At 34.5% G+C, this 21,211-nt stretch overlaps 1 protein-coding gene across 6 annotated transcripts in view; it reads left to right on the top strand.

The window, feature by feature from the left end:
* Positions 1–21,211, top strand: part of SLC4A10 (solute carrier family 4 member 10) — a 317,469-nt gene that overhangs the window by 268,734 nt on the left and 27,524 nt on the right. For all 6 annotated transcript variants that reach the window (XM_066344965.1, XM_066344966.1, XM_066344963.1 and 3 more), the window contains 6 exons: positions 444–549; positions 7,254–7,415; positions 9,477–9,590; positions 10,944–11,105; positions 18,337–18,588; positions 19,456–19,524. In XM_066344965.1, coding sequence (XP_066201062.1) covers positions 444–549; positions 7,254–7,415; positions 9,477–9,590; positions 10,944–11,105; positions 18,337–18,588; positions 19,456–19,524 — 865 coding nt within the window. The remainder of the gene's footprint in view (positions 1–443; positions 550–7,253; positions 7,416–9,476; positions 9,591–10,943; positions 11,106–18,336; positions 18,589–19,455; positions 19,525–21,211) is intronic.

The following is a 21,211-nucleotide window of genomic DNA, read 5'->3' on the forward strand; positions in this document are numbered from 1 at the left end:
TTCTCCTATGTGCCCTGACCAGGAATCGAACCCAGGACATCCACACACTGGGCCAATGCTCTACCACTGAGCCAATAGGCCAGAGCCAAAAGATCATTTTAAAGTCTAGAAGGCATTCTGGTTTGAAAGGCCCCCAAAGTCCTGTGTTCTAACCTATACTTTAAAAAACTTTCTTTGACTGGGAATGAGAGGAAATGACCTCTTTCCAGGAAACACTGTAGAGTGGTCTAGTGCCCAGCTTTCTAAAACTGTGGTCTGTCCCAGCAGTGGTCTAGTACCCTGCTTTCTAAAACTGGTCTGTCCTAGAATAGTCTAGGATGTCCTAATGTCTTATCTCTTGGAGGAAGGCCATGACTAGGGAAGAAGGACCCATTCCTCATTTGTTTTGAGTACCATTCCAAAAAGATACTTATTTCACAAACTGTACCATTTTTCCTTTTCAGGTGTAACTGTGTGGAACCTCATAATCCCAGCAACGACACACTAAAGGAATGGAGGGAGTCCAATATTTCTGCCTCTGACATAATTTGGGAAAACCTAACTGTGACAGTAAGTGAAACATTGAAAAATAAGTCATATCTTGAATTGTACTACTGTTTGGGGAATTTTGTTGACATTGTGACTGAATTATTGCCACTGAGGTAATTTTTTTGAATGCTCAACTCATACTACTATAAAAGTGATAATTTTTTCTTAATTTTACTTGTTTCAGGTATTTATCAGTAAACCGGGGTCCTCTTTCATTATTAAGACTTCCTAATTGTTTCTAGGCCTGAATTGCTCTAAAGGCACACATCGTTAGTATAATATGACTCAATTAAACAAAAGCATATTAAATAAGAATGGTGTTGACCTAAATGAAACCATATGGCAGAACTAACTCGGCCTTCTGTGTTGTAAAGAAACCAGAATGCTTTTACTTTACTCTGTAATACAGCTCCAGCTCTTCAGAATATGCTGAGGGTGAGGGGATGCTTGTTAGTATTTTAATGAAAATATTAAAATCTTTGGGAAAAAATCATTCAAGTTATTAGCAGAACTCTGACACCTCCCTCAGGAAGGAATTCTTACTTTCATTTTCTTCTTATCTCCTATTCAGGAAAGAGGATGGCAACATATCGTTCACCTTAAATTCTAGGCCTTTAAAAAACCATTTTTGGACCCTGGCTGGTTGGCTCAGCGGTAGAGCGTCGGCCTGGCATGCAGAAGTCCCGGGTTCGATTCCTGGCCAGGGCACATAGGAGAAGCACCCATTTGCTTCTCCACCCCCCCCCCCCCTTCCTCTCTGTCTCTCTCTTCCCCTCCCGCAGCCAAGGCTCCATTGGAGCAAAGATGGCCCAGGCGCTGGGGATGGCTCCTTGGCCTCTGCCCCAGGCGCTAGAGTGGCTCTGGTCACGACAGAGCGACGCCCCGGAGGGGCAGAGCATCGCCCCCTGGTGGGCAGAGCTTCGCCCCTGGTGGGCGTGCCGGGTGGATCCGGGTCGGGCGCATGCGGGAGTCTGTCTGACTGTCTCTCCCCGTTTACAGCTTCAGAAAAATACAAAAAAAACAACAACCCCATTTTTGCTTATCTCCCTATATTATGATTGCCAACCGCCCCCCTCAGAGCTGTATTTCTCCATTCTTCTATAATAGTTTAATATTATAATGTTGTGCACTTCCTTTTTCACCGATATTTTTATCCTTTACTTCTGTTTAGTTAAATCTCATAATTGGAAAATAGGAAGTGTTCTACTTTTAATAAATATTTTGAAAGCCTGAGTTGTTCTAGTTTCTTAGCTTTATTCTCAATTATAAACACTATGATCCAAAGCTGCTTCTACTATACCTATTTGTAGAAGCATCTTCCACTTTACCTACTTGTATAAGCTCAAATCCCATTATAACCATCAGCATAAAACTAGATGAGTTCTAGGTCATTTTATGAAACATGTATCATTTTCGTAAGTGAGACAATTAGTGGAACTAAGAAATCCTTTTTGTTGTACAAATGTTATAAACTCTAAATGTGATTTTAAAAAATGAGGTATAATTGACATGCAACATTATATTAATTTCAAGTGTACAACATAATGATTCAATATTTGTATATATTATGAAGTGATGACCACCGTAAGTCTAGTTAATATTCATCACCATACGGTTACAGAATTGTTTTTTCTTGTGATGAGAACTTCTAAGGCCTACTTACTCTTTTAGCAACTTTCAAATATAAGCATATTTGTAAGAGCGCTTGATCTATTGTCCATTTTGTCAATTTTCCCCATTATTTTCTTCAGAATCAAAATCAAATTACTTACCTGCTGTTTAAAATTCAGTCATGATCTATATTGTACTGTTGTCATTTTCTCTAGAATAAACCTTCACTTACTCTTGTTTTCTTCTGTTATAGTTAACATTTATTCTGCTCTTTTCTTTTCGCTAGAAAAATAACCTTGCATGTTTGTTCATTTAATGAATAAGCATTGGTAACATTACCATGGTTGATCCATCCAGCAGTGTATTCATCTCTATATTTTTAGTAAACTATAGGATATTATGTCTAAAGAATCTCTTGTTTGTGTTCCTCATTTTGGCTTTTATTTCAATGCAGAAACCCCAATAATCTCATCTCTAAAGTATTTAACTTGATAATTTACTTTATGTATTTTATATTCTCTGAATAATTTAATGCTAAGTAATATTCATTCTATATAGTTGCAAATCCTAAATAATAACCTTCTAAAAGACTCACAGAACAATTGACCTGGCTTGCCATGAGTTAATTTTAAATATTAGAAGTTTTAGAATCAGGCAGAGTACAGTGAACAGTGTTTTGCAATCAAAGCATATCTAGTACTATTTTTTTTAAGTTCTGTACTGAGTTAACATTCTGGCAGAAATTTTTATATTATTTTTCATTAGTTAAAAGCAGTTATTGCAATGAATAATTGGCTAATCTTGACCAGAAATAACCTTTATAACCAAAAGGAATGCTACATAATAATAAAATTTGTAATTTTTAGGTCAACAAAGATCATTAAAATTCTTTTGTCATAGTTGTTATGTTAGGATTGTTTTTTTAAAGCATAATCACAAGTATCACCAAAAGTATTTTACTAATTAAGTTCTGTTCTAACAGCTATTATAACTACATTGTAAAAATAACATTATAACTTTTACTTTATATATTGTTCATTTGACCAGTTTTTTAAATTGAATTTTTACATATTTCACGAATTATAGGATTTACTTTGCTAACTCACCAAGGACAAAACGTTTTAGCTTTCTTAGATTCTCCCAAACTGCTATATGCATAGTAAGTGTTCCATAAATACTTAATGATTATTTTGAAAGATGGTCCCATATCACAAATTTATATTTTAATATAAGTCCTGTTTTTATGTATTTTTCAGCTTTATTGAGATATAATAGACAAAAATTATACATATTTAAGGTATACAACAATATTTTGATATGTGTACGTGTCATTAAGTGATTACTACAATCAAGCTAATTAACATGCTAGTCTCACAAAGTTGCCTTATTTTGGCGAGAACAAATAAAATCTACTCTTTTGCACATTTCAACTATATAATAGAATATTATTAAATATAGTCACTATGCTTTGAGTTAGTATCTTCAGAACTGATTCATTCTGCATAACTGAAACTTTGGAGCCTTTGACCAGTATGTCCCCATTTCTCCTCCTTCCTCCCATCCCTAGAGGCCCGGGGTCGGGAACTTTTTGGCTGAGAGAGCCATGAATGCCACATATTTTAAAATGTAATTCCGTGAAAGCCATACAACGACCCGTGTACCTTACGCATTATCCAATAAAAATTTGGTGGTGTCCCAGAGGACAGCTGTGATTGGCTCCAGCCACCCGCAACCATGAACATGAGCAGTAGGAAATGAATGGATTGTAATACATGAGAATGTTTTATATTTTTAATGTTATTATTTTTTTTATTAAAGATTTGTCTGCAAGCCAGATACAGCCATCAAAAGAGCCACATCTGGCTCGCGAGCCATGGGTTCCTGAACCCTGCCTAAGTAGCTACCATTTTACGTGGCTTCTATGAGTTTGATTTTCTTTGATTTCCACATATAAGTGAGATCATGTAGTGTTTGTCATTCTGGCTTATTCCATTTAATTTCATTTAACATAATGTAGTCCATGTTCATTCATGTTATTGAAAATGATAGGATTTCCTTCACTTTTTAAGGTGAATAATATTCAATTTTATATTTGTACCACATTTTCTTCATCCATTAATTCATCAACACACATGTAGGTTATTTCTGTATCTTGGCTATTATGAATAATGCTTAATTCAAGTTTTTTATGGCAAGCTGGAATACTTAGGTTTCATTTGTTATTTATACATATACACATTTAAAACAATATATATAACTATATATATATATATAACTACACACACACACACACACACACACACACACACACACATATATATATTAGCAGTATCTCAAAATTAACCATTGTAAGGAATTCTTAGGCAAGGTTTAAAATATTCACAAGCAATTAACTCCCAACTGGGTAACACAGTCTCAGCACCAAAGTAACATGTTATTTAGCTAATACATATATAAGGGTGAGGATACTAATGCCTACTTTAATTTCTTATTTTATCAAACTTGACTTTTACTGTCCTATTAAATTATTAATACTTATAATGTGCTTGAAGAATAATTAATAGAAATGAGTTTGTCAACAAGCATTTTTTTATTTTCTAAGTGAAACCATGTATTAGACTCAAACTAAAAGGGCAGGATTTAGATTTGGTTTTCACTTATATATATATATTATATATATATTGTATATTATGCATGGGAGAGCACAATTATTATAAACCAGAAGATAAATGTAGAATTTAGTAGTTATAATTTTATTAAACATTAATATACTGTTTCTAAAAGAAAGAAAAAAATATCCTTTTCAAATTTGCTTTGAATTAAAATATGTAGGCAAGGTATTGGAAATTTATTATAGATTATAAGACAGTCAAATGATCCTTTGAAATGGAAGATGGCAGCTGCGTTCTTAAGAATTGAGAGCAAGACCCAGCCAAGTCCAAGGGACATTTCATATCTGCATAAAAGACTTGAGATAATCACACATCTATAGACAATGAGTTTACAACGAAGCTTGTAGCTTCTCTGTATATTTAGTCACTCAGCTTACCCATTACTTTGCTTAGTAATTGTTGTACTAGTATCTTGGAACACAGATGAGAGAAGGAACTAAAAAATGCAAGGATTCATTTTTTTTCTTTTTCTTATTTAGACAATTAAATTTAGCTGGGTGATATTGGTCAGAGTACACAGATTTAGAGAAAACATCTCCACATCATTTGGACAGTTGATTATGCTGTATACCTATCACCCAAAGTCAAATCATCTTCTGTCACCCTATATTTTGTTTCTCTTTAAGCCCCTCCCCTTCCCCTATTCCCCTCCCTCTCCACCCTTTCCCTCCCCCTGGTAACCACTGCACTTTTATCTATGTCCATGAATCTTAATTTTGTGTCCCACCTATGTATGAAATCATACAGTTCTTAGCTTTTTATTATTTACTTATTTCACTCAGTAGAATGTTATCAAGGTTCATCCATGTTGTCATAAATGATACTATGTAATCGTTTCTTATGGCTGAATAGTATTCCATTGTACAATATATAGGTACCACATCTTCTTTATCCAATCCTCTATTAAAGGGCATTTCAGCTGTTAAGGGTTCATTTTTGATACTGTATTTTTACAAAGTTTTGAGAAAAGGAAAATTTAAACTATAATTAAGGCCTGAGAAATTTTTCCTTGGTTTTTTAGTTAGCCAAGTTATTGTACTCTGTATTAGCTTAACATAGATAATTGGAATTCAACTTTCGCTAGCAAGGAAAGTATTTGCAGTTAGATTAGAAAAGAAACAGAATTCTTTCAGATAATTATAAGACGTATTAACAATTCTTTCTAAGAGTCCAAGCCTTAGGGGTAGCTTTTCCAACATCTGTGGTTTATTCTAGAATCTTTTAAAGGTATTTCTTTTCTGCTATGCTAGGACATCAGGACCTGAGGCATTGTTTAGTGGGTGGACTCTGTTGATGATCATTCCATCAGTCCACGTTTTTCTTTAAGATCTTTCTGTACCAATGCACAATTCAATTTCTGTTCAGGTCTAGAATATCTCAAGGATTGAGGAGGTCACTGGTATATTTAAACAATTATTTTCTTTCTTTTAAAATAAAAATAGTTTAGCAATATAACCTATTAAACAAAATAATTGAAATCAAAATGGTTTTAAAAGAAAATTTTCAATTTTGAAATATTAATGCTTAAAATGCTCAGATTTTCTTGGAGAATGAAAATTTTTTTGACTTTGCTGCCACCTCATGGCCAAGTTAGTAATTAGAAATGATCTTTCAGGAGCTTATAAAAATAATGTATTAGTGGAAAAAAGACCAGGGAGAAGTCATAGTAAATATGAGCTTTGTCTTGCGCATGTATCAGTTTCTTCTTTGTTCTGTGTGTGATCTATGTTTGTGCCCAATTTTTGACTCAGTTTTATTTTAGTAACAATATATCAAAATTTTCTTGTTTTCTTTCTTATCTTTTTTTCATAGGCTTTGGACTAGATAATTTTGCAAAGTCATTGCTCTTCTTTCATAAACTGTAATATCCCCACCATAGGCACCATGTTTGTATCACAGACCTACTGCCACCAGTAGCAGTAAGGGCATAGCAGATTACTTAAATTCTCTAGATCTCAGTTTCTCTAGACATGAAATCAGAATAATGACATCTACCTATTTAATAGGCTTGATGTAAACATTAATTAAAAAGATGTATTTAAACAGTTTGACATGTCTGACCCTACTAATCACTCACTGTCAGGTCTGTCATATTTTCAATAAATACAGTGTTAGGAACTTAGTCGATATAAGGCTAGCATACATATTGATTGGCAAACTATACGTTTTAAAGATTTAAATTTAATTTGAAAAAGGCAAAAACTTTAAAAAAAAGAGGTTTTTGTTCAAGTTTGACATAATATAAATTTTAGCTATTGCTCACTATCTCACCTCTCCAGATAGAATTTGTAGAGTGTAACGCGCTGTCTGTTAGGTCATTGTGAAAGCCGTAGGTGAAAAGCTTCAGCATCTTGACCTCAATTGATCTTCAAATGTTAGATTTCTGAAAGAACTATGACCATTTTTTTTAAATAGCCCCATTTGTTTTACTTCCTGTGACAGGAATGCAAATCATTTCATGGAGAGTATGTGGGACGAGCCTGCGGCCATGATCACCCATACGTTCCCGATGTCCTATTTTGGTCAGTGATCCTGTTCTTCTCCACAGTTACTCTGTCAGCCACCCTGAAGCAGTTCAAGACAAGCCGCTATTTTCCAACCAAGGTACTCGCACTACAATTTTCGTGATTAAAACGTGAAGCTACATAAAGCATGTTGTGAAGTCATATGTGTTTTAAGACAAAAGAGCAGTTGCTGTGATGAAAGGAGCCCTAAAAAACTTTTGTGTAAGCAGGCTGCCAGGGCCGGACTGGAGTTAGGTGAGGGAGGGCAGTGAAGACAGAGGCTTTACATTCAGGTGCTAGGAGTGCACGTGACCTCGGGTTTTTCTTCTTGACTTCCGATCCCAAAGATAAACTCCCACTCTTCCACTTACATTTTTGGAATTGAAAGCGCACACTGCATTACTGATTGTTGCTTTCTTGCCCAGTGAACAGTGGGAACTATTCCAGCCTGACAGATACCTCATTGGAGACACTGTTACGTTCTCTAATTGGGAAAGCCCCTGCACATTCATTGGAATACTATTCTCTTTTCCATTTTTAAAGTGTCAGTCCCTCCCCCTAACCCACCACGTTTGCATCTGCATATTTGGAAAGGAAAGTAAACAGAGAAACAGCTTAGTTCAATATTTAACACTGCAAAGTAACACCTATAATGTCTGACTCAGCCAATAGAAAACAAGAAAAAAAAAACCACTCAAGAAAACAAGCCTTTTAAGGATGAGCCGAAGATTATAATCAAAATTACAGCCTGGGAAAACGTTTCAAGAACTGTTTCTTCCACAGGAAACTTCTGTTTTTGTCACTTCCTTCTGTAAGGTGGAAGATATACCTCTTTCCCTCAAAAGTTTAATTTGATTAAATTATTTTTCCGACATGAGACAACCATCTCCTGCATTTTTGTGTGTATTTGTGTGTGTGTGTATCATAAAGTCATCCTAATAAAGAAGCCAGATCTTATTGATAATTATATAAGGAATTTTGCTTGAAGATGAGAAATGGCTTTATATATGAGAACTGGCTTTAAAACTGGCTTACACAGAATAACTTTTAAATTTGCTCACTCTGTTGTGCGTAGTCCTTGCTGCCACACTTATATCCCAGATAAACTAAAATATTATGCTTCTTCAATAAAAATGCTAATTTTATTTTACGGTGCTGCAGGTTTATCATATTAAAATGTTGCCTGTATTGGAGAAAGAGTTCTAAAATTCAGCCAAATTCTGGCCAGGTGACCTTATTCTGTGTTCTAAATATCTACTCACTTAGCGTCATAATGATCTTAGATTTTAAATAAATATTAAAAATAGCACAATCACTATCATAGCTGTTTCACAGTGCTTTAGTCTGGAAAGGCTTGAGTATGTGTTCATCTTAATGGCCGAGATACAAAAATATATATTCAAGTTCTGACAGAGCTAATGATAATACAGTGTGTCCATAAAGTCATGGTGCACTTTTGACCGGTCACAGGAAAGCAACAAAAGAAGATAGAAATGTGAAATCTGCACCAAATAAAAGGAAAACTCTCCCAGTTTCATACTATTCGGTGCAGTTCAATGTGGGCTCTCACACAGATTTTTTAGGGCTCCTTAGGTAGCTATCCTGTATAGCCTCTACAGACTCATCACTGACTGATGGCCTACCAGAACGGGGTTTCTCCACCAAACTGCTGGTTTCCTTCAACTGTTTATCCCACCAAGTAATGTTATTTCTATGTGGTAGCGCTTCGTTATAAATGCGCCAATATTCAGGTTGCACTTTGGTCACGGATTTGAATTTAGTGAGCCACAGAACACACTGAACTTTCCTCTGTACCGTCCACATCTCGACTGGCATGGCCGTGGGCTGCTCCGCTGTATACACGGTGTTACATCATCATCTGCTCATGTACACATGCTGCCACATCATCCTACAGAAACTGGGAGGGTTTTCTTTTTATTTGGTGCAGATTTCACATTTCTATCGTCTTTTGTTGCTTTCCTGTGACCGGTCAAAAGTGCACCATGACTTTACGGACACACTGTATTATATTATAGTATGCGTAAAATATAATATTATGGTGTTATGTCATAAAGTGTTTGTAAAGTGTAACTCTAGATTATGTTCCTGAGTATTACTATTTATAGTTTCTTCAAGTGACAAATATTTTTATTATTTTTAGGTTCGATCCATAGTGAGTGACTTTGCTGTCTTTCTTACAATTCTGTGTATGGTTTTAATTGACTATGCCATTGGGATCCCATCTCCAAAACTACAAGTACCAAGTGTTTTCAAGGTGAAGCTATCATAGCATTTACTGTTTACCTCTTCATCTCTGCAGGCCTGGTCTTCACTTAGATAATGGATATAACCCTAAAACTTGGGACTTTCATGAAAATATAAAGATATAGATCAATAAAATGTCCATAGCATGACTAAAATTTTGCTCTAATACTTTTTTTTTATATCCTGTGACCTTATTGTATTGGTTTATTGTTTCCTTTTTTTATATAAATAAATTTTTATTTTAATGGGGTGACATCAATAAATCAGGGTACCTATATTCAAAGAAAACATTTCCAGGTTATCTTGTCATTTAGTTCTGTTGCATACCCATCACCCAAAGAGAGATCGTCCTCCGTCACCCTCTATCCAGTTTTCTTTGTACCCCTCCCCCTCCCCCTCTCCCCCCTTCCCTCCCCCCACCCCCCATAACCACCACACTCCTGTCCATGTCTCAGTCTCGCTTTTATGCTCTAATACTTTTTAAAATAGGAGCAACAGAAATAGAAACCTAGAAGACACTTGAAAATATTTTCTGTCATTTTTTTCTAGCTGAAATATCTATCAATATATACAACACTCCTAAGAGATAAGGAAGCATTTTGAAACTAAGAGAAACACATTTTCCTGATGCAGAATTTCCCAGTGGACAGGGCTTGAAAAAGAAATAAAAACATGGGTGAAATAGAATTCTGACCATGTTACTAAGATTGTGACTTTGGGCCAGATACCGGAACCTCTCTGAGGCTCGGTTTTCTCATCTGTCAAACAGAGCTAGGGACTTCCTTGTAAAAGTATTGTCAAAAAGACTTCCACTGGGATTCATCTCAGGCACAGGCCATGTTTAGAACCCTCCCCTGAATCCTCGATGTTACCAAGTGTCTATTTTGCTGTTTTCAGATAATGACCTGTACACACAGCTAAAATAAGAGTGCTCACAGTTGTCAGCAACGTTATTTTTAAATATAAATAAATTTGCCCACTGTAAATGGTAAATATTACTTTATTTAATATAGGTATTGATTAAGAACACATATTTTCGAGCCAGTCTGTCACAGTTCAAATCCTGTCTCCTCCACTTATTTAGCTTTGGGATATTAGGCAATTTACTAGACCTCTCTGTGTCTCAGTTTTCTTATCTGAATCTCTATCTATTGTGAAGGAGAAAATTAGTTAAAATATTTAAAGTGCTTAGAATGGTGACTGTACCTTATAAATGCTTTGTAAACATTAGTATTATTAATTATAGCTCACTCAGCATACTGACTTATAACTAGGGTTTTCCTGGTAGCAGTTGTAAGATTAAATTTGATTAAGTACTCATTAATCCAGGTAATAACTATGTACATTATTTTGTTTTTCACAGCCCACCAGAGATGATCGTGGCTGGTTTGTGACACCTGTAGGTCCAAATCCATGGTGGACAGTAATTGCTGCTGTTATTCCAGCTTTGCTTTGTACTATTCTAATTTTTATGGACCAACAGATAACAGCAGTCATCATCAACAGAAAAGAGCATAAGCTGAAGGTATATTTTAACATTAATTTTAATGTAAATTATTGTGACTTGACCATCATCAATTGATATTCATTATACTCTACAGTCTATAGTCATTTGTACAGTGAAATATTAAAATAGTGTTTTCAGGTTCTTAATTTTTATTTTCCACATTCAGGATAGTCTGTCTTATAGTAAACTTAAATTATTTTTTAATGAATCAGTTAATTAATTTATAGCACTTGGCTGAGCTCTAAACTCTGAAATCTTACCTCTAGGACTTAAAAATTTTGCCTAAATTCTAACATCTTTACCATGTTTACCATATTTTAATGGAATAATCTATTCTAGTAAAGTGTAGCTTTACCGATATATTTTATATTGGGGATTTCTTGAATTGACCCTACATATGTCATTAGAATAGATTACATCCATTATTGGAACATTTTCAGATATTTCTCATTTTCTTTAGCTATTCCTCTCTGTAATGCCTGTGACAACAAAACCCAGTTATAAATGTATAGTTTTTAAGTGACATCTTTGTTTAGTTTTATTGAAGATTTCAATGACTTCTTTTGTTTTACAAAGAGAATATATATCTTGTTTATTATATTCTGACCCTGCCATTTTACACCTGCAAATAATCAAAATTGTTCACTGATGTACAACTTGTCTGAGATATGTAATGTGAATACTGTTAGTTTTAGGAATATGTTAAATAAAATCAAAATTATTGAATGGTTACAAATTATCTAAATCAAACCTTGTAAAAAGAGTGCATGTACAATCTTGTTTTGTTCTGGTATCATGTACATACTCTTTAAACTTCAGGGAAAGGTTTGTTGTCAGAGCAACAGAAATCATGCTTGTAGGATTTATAAGTATGTTTTTTAAAGGTTAAAATCTCCAACTGAACTATTTGATGGGGAATAGTAGTAACACAGATGTAAGAAAGTGTAATGAAATGTAATAAATATTACTAAAAAGGATTTTTCTGTATATATTGAAGAGAATATATATATCTTAAAACAAAGAGCTTTCTTAAGTCTCTGTAGAAAGTAACTTAAGTACTCAAAATGTGTTTTGAAAGTTTATTCAATTCACTTATGCTTTTGTCAAATAAAATTCTTAATTATGAACAATTTATTTTACAAATATATTTCATAAAGTCTCAGGAAGTAGACCAGTAGTGTGTGGTACATGTTTAACAACCAGTTCTCTATGTATAAAAAAAAGAGATTCTGATTTCTAATGTTTGCTGATTTTCATGGTATAAATACTCCCATCACGGTCCACATTATGCTACTAGTGTGACATCAACGGGCAGGAAAATTTATTGAAAATTAAACAATTGGCTCTGATAAGCCTTTATGAACTGGTTCCCAAAACATCACTGAACTATGCAATTCAATACTGGAAACTTTGAATCATTTACAGCTTTCAAAACAAGGAATTCAGACCTCCAAGTTTAATATCCTACTCATTTAATGCCAATCATTTAAAAGTATATTTCGCTTTTAAAACATTAGCCTTTTACAAAAAGCAAATGCCACTGCAACCTAATTATTATTAAGGTTACATAATTAATTAAATATATCTATAAAACAAGTGTAGGTACTCTGTGTTAAATATTGTTAGTCTGTCCCTCTCTAAAAAGTAGGAAAACACTTTTCTAGACACCAGTTTATTTTTTAAAATTGAAAACATCTATACTTTTCATTATAAAGTAATATATAATTTTGATTTTGAAATTAGATCATATACAAAGGTAAAAGAAAAAAGTGGAAAACACTGTAACTTCACTACCTAACAATAACATTGTAACTTTTTATCATATACTCAAATATATGTTTGCATACATCTGTACCTCTCATCTCTTTCACAAAAGAGCATTATCACGGTAACCCTCCCATGGCAATGACAATACACATTTGCATGGATATATATATATATATATATATATATATATATATATATAATATTTCATTATATGACACATGTTTTAGAATGAACTGGAAGTGTCCTATTTTATGAAGAAAATAAACTGTATAATCATTGTTTCCCTTTCAAAGGAAAATATTTTTTAGTCTTTATATAGGCAAAAAATCCCACAGATTTTGCTGAAAAATTATCCTTTTAATTGGATAAACTGATGGAGGCAGTATTTTTTTCTAAGTATTAATGGCATCATATTAAAAGAAAATGTGGAAGTAAGTGAAGAACTGCGGAAGGTGATAGTATCTTTTTGGCCATTCTGTATTGTTTTTCTCTCAACCTCATAAATCACACAGCACTTGCTTCTTTCCATGAGCCTGTGTTTGGTCCTTGACATTCACAGTCCTTGCCAACCCCCCCAAATCAGCAAATATAATATATTTTCTTCTTTACATTTCTTGTAGAATAGCTAAAATATAGTAAAGCATGTTTTTATGTAGTCTTCCAAGTCCTTGTGTTTATAGAATTTAATGTAGAACAAAAACACTTAAGCTTTTGGTCACTAAAATAAACTTGAGGCTACATTGATAAACCATATTACATTATTTGTACATTACTATTTTATTGTACAAATAAATGACGGTGTAATCAAAAGACTCATATTTTTGCCCCTTAACAGCAGGTTGGATGTAGTAAAAAACAGAGTAAATCTGACTTAATCATAAACTTTTCCCTAAGTAGAAGAGCCAGTTTGTCCTTGGCCACTGAGTCTGAACACTGCATTTTCTCCCTTGGACATTGATATTTGCAAAGCAAGATCCTTGCAGTGAAGACATATTTTATCTACACTGAGCACTTTTTTTCCTTTTTGGCCTATAACCTTTGTCTTTTCTAAGCTTTGGTATAGTGTGGTCTACTGCTGCTGCTTTCCCTGTTAACAATAATAAAAAGTCATCTTCTCTGAACATTCTTTGCTCAGAGTATTGGCCTATTCCATAGCCGTTCTTCTACCTGTGGCTTCCCTGAAATGTTTGCAGTCTCCTGGTTTTGACTGCAACCACATTGTCATGAAGGACATCTGTTTCTTGAGTATAAGTTAACCAATGTACTGCCTTAACTATGTTTTTTTCTCACTTGGGTGGAGCATCCCCAGAAATAATTCAATGAAGCATGCTTTGTAGTTTCTATCTCAAGCACCTGGTAGATTTCAGGTCATGTGTCTAATTGTATCTAAGACTACATCATATATCCAAGTCACCTCAGAATTCAGCTCTTCATTCCTTATCTCTCCCAGACTTATACTGTAGGTCTTTTGACTTTTTCTTTATTTCCATTTCCAAAACTAGTAGTTGATTTTCTTTTAGAAGAACTTTATATGCCACTAAAAATGGTTTTCATTATTTTCTAAGTGTTACTGCATACAAAAGAAAGCTGTGTTGCCCTGCAGAGGCTGGGCCCAACTCACTGGCTCAGTAATTTACTCCTCCCTCAGAATGAAGAAGATCAAAATGAGCCAAAATCCAACTCATTGTACCTCCTATACCTTTGGGTTGATCACATCACAAATTATACAAATGTGAAATCACTATGTTGTACACCTGAAACTAATAGAATATTGTATGCCAACTATACTTTAATAAACAAATTTAAAATTGCAAATATACAAATTTGAGAATACAAATTATTATCTATATTAAATAAAGATTTAAATCTATACTCTATCTAGCATTTTTTTAAGCTTGTTTGCTTTTTCCAAGAGAATTAGGATAGGCATAGTTTAAATGAATTCCTTTGAAAAGCATGAAACATATTCGCTTTTAAAAAAAAAATTCTCTAGATGTATAAAGAGATTATTTTACAGCATAGAAAGTTTCCGTTCAGATACAACTGTGGGTTTTTCTACATGTTTCTGTAGACAGTTCAGGCTTCTTTTGACATCATTTTTAATAAACAGCAATACAATCCCAGATCACTTGAGTAAATGAATGCATTTGCAACATTCATTTGGCACCACGTTCTCTTGATGATTATGGCATTTGATATGTTCTTTTTTGCCCTCTTTGTCAGCCCGGTTCTTCATGTCAATCTATAGTCTTTTATGTGGTTAACTTGACAGATGCAGGAAATTGCTGCCAAGCTTTGAAATGAATTTTTTCAGGAGTGGCATCTGGGCATCAGATGGTCCTCTTGGCTGGCCTCTTGTCTTGCTGCATGCTGGTTTTAGTGGGGTCTGCTGTAGCATCACCTGTTGCTATGCTCCCTTTCCCTTCCATATGTCCATTTACCATCATTCGTGGGTGAATGTGAGAATAAAAGCTCTGGTTCTGTCTGTATTTTAGAAAAACATTCTGTAGAAATGTGGTAAAAGGCGCGGGATTCTCTCTCTGATAAAGGGATACTTGCCTTTGGCTGGGCATGCCTATCAGCTAATAATTTGGTTACAAAGACCAAGTTTTTAAAGACATTTTAAATGAAAGCGAAGGAGAAGAATGATGATTAATTAGTGGAAGTGCCAGAACTGTTTTATTTCTTTGATTCACATTAAATTAGGATGCTCTCATTGTTGTATAATGTAATTGGGGGGAGTTGTATTTTTGTTTTTGTTTATACTGCTCACAAAAATTAGGGGATGTTTCAAAATGAATGTGAAGCTGTAAAATGTTTCCTAATTGCTGTGAGCAGGATACTTGTGCTTTACCAAGCTAGCTTTTAAATTAAAAAAATAAAATGATTTCCTCTGAAAGCATTATTTTGTCTGCTTCCTGAAATACAGAATCTTACTGTTTACATTTGTATCATATTTTTAAAATACTAAATAAGAGCTATAGGAAATCACTCGCATGAAGGAATCCTTGCCCATATTATTAAGCCACAGTGAACATGGGTCCTGGGGAAGTCCAGGGCATGCTAGCTCAAGGCCGCATGCCCTCTGCTCTCTGGTGTTTATCTCCCTGCTACTAGCACTTCCATTCTCTCTCAGCAGTCCTACAGCTTTGCACAAGCCCAGGAGGCATCATTTACAGTGTTCCCTCAGAGGCAGGGGCTTGAGTAAGTCCTCCAGGCTTCTCTCTTCTTCTCACTCTAGAGTCCTTAGGACAAAACAGTCCTCTAAGCTGTTAAGACATTATCTTTTAAAGAGACCCAAATTTGAGGAGTTCTATTCCATGCAACTCCATCTTCCAAAATGCTCTGCAAAAGGACCCAGGGATGTACTATGGCGCTGGTGAAGCGTATTCCTTCCTATGCCCTTCTGTTTAGGCCGATACCAGGGTGTTCTCTCCCCACTCTCCCGCTCTTAGTAATGAAATCTTTCCTGCATTACTTGCAGAAAAAAGTTTTCCTTCACAAGGGAAACTGGGTTTAGGCATTTTGGTGAGCTGGAGCATTGCCCCTGTTCAGCTGACCCATGGAAGAGTGCCCTAAAATTGGTGACAGTGCAGGAGGAAAGGGTCCGTAGCTGGCCATCTCCCATTTTCTCCTTGTTCTCCCTGCTCTGTTATCATTTGGCAGAAATAGGCTGGGAGAAAAGGAAGTACAATTGACTTTAACGTGTTTTTCCTAAATAAACAATTAACAAAGCAAAATAGCAGAAAGGAAATACTACCATGACAAATATGCAACAAATACTCAATATGTTTCACTCCAGGCTATGTGAGCATTCATATTAACTACAAACTGCTTACAGTTCAGTTTGGAAAAACTGCTTGTAAAAAAAAAAAAAAAAAAAAACCCAGACAAAATTATTCTTCTAGGAAAATTGGTAATGTCTGCTCAGGCTCATGATAACAAATTTAATAGCTTTATTTATTTTAAAATCATTCAATTTAAATTTGATTCCAAAAAATGTTTTGGGGATACATGTTTCCTTTTAAAAAGTCAGTCTGTAACTTATTAATTTCCTGTTGTATGCCAATGATTGTGCTAAAACCTATGGGAATTGTTAAGATAAATTACCAGCCCTTAGGAAACACGCTTTTATTGCGGAGCCTTGAAACAAATGAGGACAGAGTAATTTCTTGTTCGACTGTGAGAAGGTAATAGTCTCTAGTGTTTGATGGGTGTGCACTGTATACTCATTATTGCTCTAAATGATCTGCAAAATTAAGTAACGTAATTCTCACAACAGCCCAGTGAGGTGGTCCCTGTGATCATCAACACCATTTTTCAGATAAGGAATCAGAGGCACAGAACTTCAATGATTTACCCAAGGTCATTGGTTGACCCAGCATGTGATTCCACGCCACTTGCCTCCAGAAACCAACCCCTTCACCACTTTATTATACCACTTCTCAGTAAGAGTTGAAACGGAAACTAGGCCAAGCCCTTGGCTACTTCTGAGGCTTTGCTCTATCAGTTCCCCAAGGGGAATAGGAGGGGTTAATGCTGCTCTTCCCTATTTTCAATTTCCCTCTTCAGAGAAACCTGATTTAATTACCCTCTCTAAGACAGCAGCCCTCAGTTCCCCACTTTCCACATGTCCCTTGCATGCATTTTTTCTTTTTCACATTTCCCATTTGGTTAAAAAAGCACTTCCATTTATAATACCTGGAGATCAGGGATAGTGGAGTAGGATCACAGAGGAGATAGAAAACATGAAAACTATGTTATAAAGGGAAGGCTAAATTTTTTTGGCACTGAAACAAATGAGAACAAGATAGTATATATATATATATTTAAGGAAGCTTAGGTTTCATGATATTATTTTTCTCAGTAATAGTTGCCCATTGAAACAAAAGAGAGCAATTGGAAACTGAGTGCTCGAGAAGAACTTATCTTTAGATCCGATATGAAAACATTCTTGGATACTGTCAGGAAGTAGTTTCTCTTCACAATCAGGTCATTCTTAGCTTTGTTTTTGTCACAGTCTTTACTTTGTTTTCTCAGATTCATGCCTGATTTATAATTAGCACTTAATAATTTCTCGGTGAATTAATAGTGAATGAATTCTGAATAATATTAGTATGAATTAACTTGCCCATTTAAGGAAACTATGGAAGTTACTGTATTTGGTAATGACTTTACTTATATAATAGAAATAGGATAGAAACTAATATAACATTAACCTAGAAATACATTAAAACTACTAAAGCATGTAGAAGAGATACTATGATCATAATTATAATAGTACTATTGGCAACATTTGATTAAGTGAATTATAGATCTTGAGACTGTTAACTTTTTATCTGTATTTTGCATTTTAGAACTACTTGTAGAAGACTCAGGATAGCATTTTCTTTCTATTCGTACTGTTCCATGGTGGTCATGTTATTTGTCTCTATACTAAGTTCACATCCTATGAGAATCCTCTTTTTTTTTTTTTTTACAGAAAGGTTGTGGATACCATTTGGATCTATTAATGGTGGCTGTCATGCTTGGTGTGTGCTCCATCATGGGCCTGCCATGGTTTGTGGCTGCCACTGTTCTCTCCATCACTCATGTCAACAGCCTAAAACTGGAGTCAGAATGTTCAGCTCCAGGAGAACAGCCGAAATTTCTTGGCATTCGAGAGCAAAGAGTTACTGGGCTTATGATATTTGTTCTTATGGGTTCATCAGTCTTTATGACCAGTATTCTGAAGGTAATAAAGTCTACCATTATGAATTTGAAGGAAGGCAGAATATATTTATATTGTTTAAGAAAATTTATTTGAATCTAAACCATCAATTTGCAAATGTTTTATGGCATGTGATGAAAGTGATGAATTTCTTTATCATGTTTATATAACTTCTTAATGAGGAAAGTTATGTGCTGTATTTAAAAATCATTAAATACATAAAAATTTAATCTAGCAGAGTAAAGTTTGATGTGAAAATTATTACCATAATTTTGAAATGGTGACAAAGTTATAGAAAAGAGTCACTTATTACTTCTGACTAACTTGTGACCTGAGTTCACTGCACATCTGCACAAAACAAATCTTTTATTTTCTTGTCAATGAAAAGCTATATTCACAATTAATATTATCTAATATAAGATAGAAGTATAGAAGGAAGCAATGTCATGGTCATGGTCACATATGCAGATTTATATGTTCCATAAAACAAATAATATAAGACCATCAAAGAGTATTTCATCATATAATTTAGCATATTTGGAAATAACACATATTTCCAAGCTGTGTTATTTGTATTTTATTATAACTCAAGTTGTCTATAATTAGAAAATTCTAATTGAATTATTTAATCATTTCTATAAGTTTACTTGTACTTAATAATTTTACAAGTATATTTGTAAGAATTAATTTATAAATTATTATATAAGTAGAGATGTGATGATGCTGAACTATTCCAAGAAAAAGAAAAAAATTGAATAATCCACAATTTTACAAATATCAGCTATAATGTATGTAGGAACAACATCTAAGTATTAGCTCCATTCTTCATCTTTAATCCAAGTATCTTATTTGAAAATAACTTGTGCTTTTTCTTCAATTGTTCTTTTACAGTTTATTCCCATGCCAGTGCTGTATGGAGTGTTTCTTTATATGGGTGCTTCATCTCTAAAGGGAATCCAGGTAAATTAACTATGGAACACAGGCATATCTATGATGACAAAACTTAGGTCTATTGATGCTAAGTCGTGTGATAGTTAAGAAAATAACATCATCTTAGAAGCAGGATTTAGCCCACAATTAATAATAATAAATAAAAACTAGTCTGATTTACAAAAGTTAAAGAAGCTCCTCATCAGTATCTAAAGTTCATAGTCAATCTTAGGGTACTTTTTTTTTTTTTACCATATATACATTTAAACAAAAAGTTTCAGATTTCACAGCCCTTTTAGAAAACTAATCATAGTATATTAAAAAATACATAGAAATACTTTTTATCTTTTTTTAAAATTATTTTTAATGAGCGAGAGAGAGACAAGACAGAGTCAGAGACAGAGATAGACTGGAAGGGAAAGAGATGAGAAGCATCAACTCATAATTGCAGCACTTTTAGTTGTTCATTGATTGCTTCTCATATGTGCCTTGATGGAGACACTTCAGCCAAGCCAGTGACCCCTTGCTTAAGCCAGTGACCTTGGGCTCAAGCCAGTGACCTTGGACTTCAAGCCAGCTATCTTTGGGCTCAAGCCAGCAACCATGGGGTCATATCTGTGATCCCATGCTCAAATCAGTGATCCCATGCTCAAGCTGGTGAGCCTGCACTCAAGCCCGATGAGCCCACACTCAAGCCAGTGATAGGGTTTCAAACCTGGGTTCTCAGCATCACAGGCTGATGCTCAATCCACTGTGCCACCACCTCGTCAGGCACAAATACTTTTAATTTCTGATACTGTAATCATGGTATAGCTATCTATGAGACTAGAAAAAACAATTTCATGCATAAAAATGTTCAGTGTAACACATACTTTCAAAATATTAGAAATAATCCAATTATCCAACATCAGTAAATAATTAAGTAATCTATTGTACATTTACATGACAATAAAAGTAACATGGTGGAAATGCTTATGGCATAATGCAAAGTGAAAAAATAGGAAAAGAAGTTGCCTACTATAGGTTATAAAGCTATGAGTGTTGGTCAGATTAAAAGGGAAGTTAGAAATGTAAAAACAATTTCTTAAGACAGTGAGATCCTGGATAATTTTTTCTTTTATGTTTGTTTTTCTATTATTATTATTATTATAACTGTATTTATAGAATTAATTTAAATATTAACCTAGTGGCTTCAAATAACAAATATTTATTATCTCACAGTCTCTGTGGGTCATGAATTTGGGAACAGTTTAGCAAGGTGGTTCTGACTCAAAATGTGTCATGTGGTTGCCATCAGGATATGGCCAAGGGTTGCAGTCATCTGAAGGTTTGAATAAAGCTGGAGGATCACGTCAAGGTGGCTTATAACACAGCTATATAACACAGCTTATAACTGATGAAAGAGGCATCAGTTCCTGCCTGGCTATTGGTAGGAAGCCTCCGTGTTTTGCCACATGGGTGTCTATACCTAAGCCACCCAAGTGTCTTCATGATAGAGAAGTTAACTTTCTTCAGAGTGAGCAATGAGAGAAAAACAAAGAGTCACTGTCCCTTTTGACTTTGTCTTCAAATTTGCCATGGTCATTTCTTTTTACTATTTGTTAGAATCAAATCACAGTAGCCACAAGAGGAAAGAAATCAGACTTCATCTCTTCAAAAGTACTAAAGAATTTGTGGGTATATTTTTTAACCACACAAATGTATTCTAAACATTTTT

The sequence above is a fragment of the Saccopteryx leptura genome, chromosome 7, assembly GCF_036850995.1.
Source record: "Saccopteryx leptura isolate mSacLep1 chromosome 7, mSacLep1_pri_phased_curated, whole genome shotgun sequence".
Classification (NCBI taxonomy): domain Eukaryota; kingdom Metazoa; phylum Chordata; class Mammalia; order Chiroptera; family Emballonuridae; genus Saccopteryx; species Saccopteryx leptura.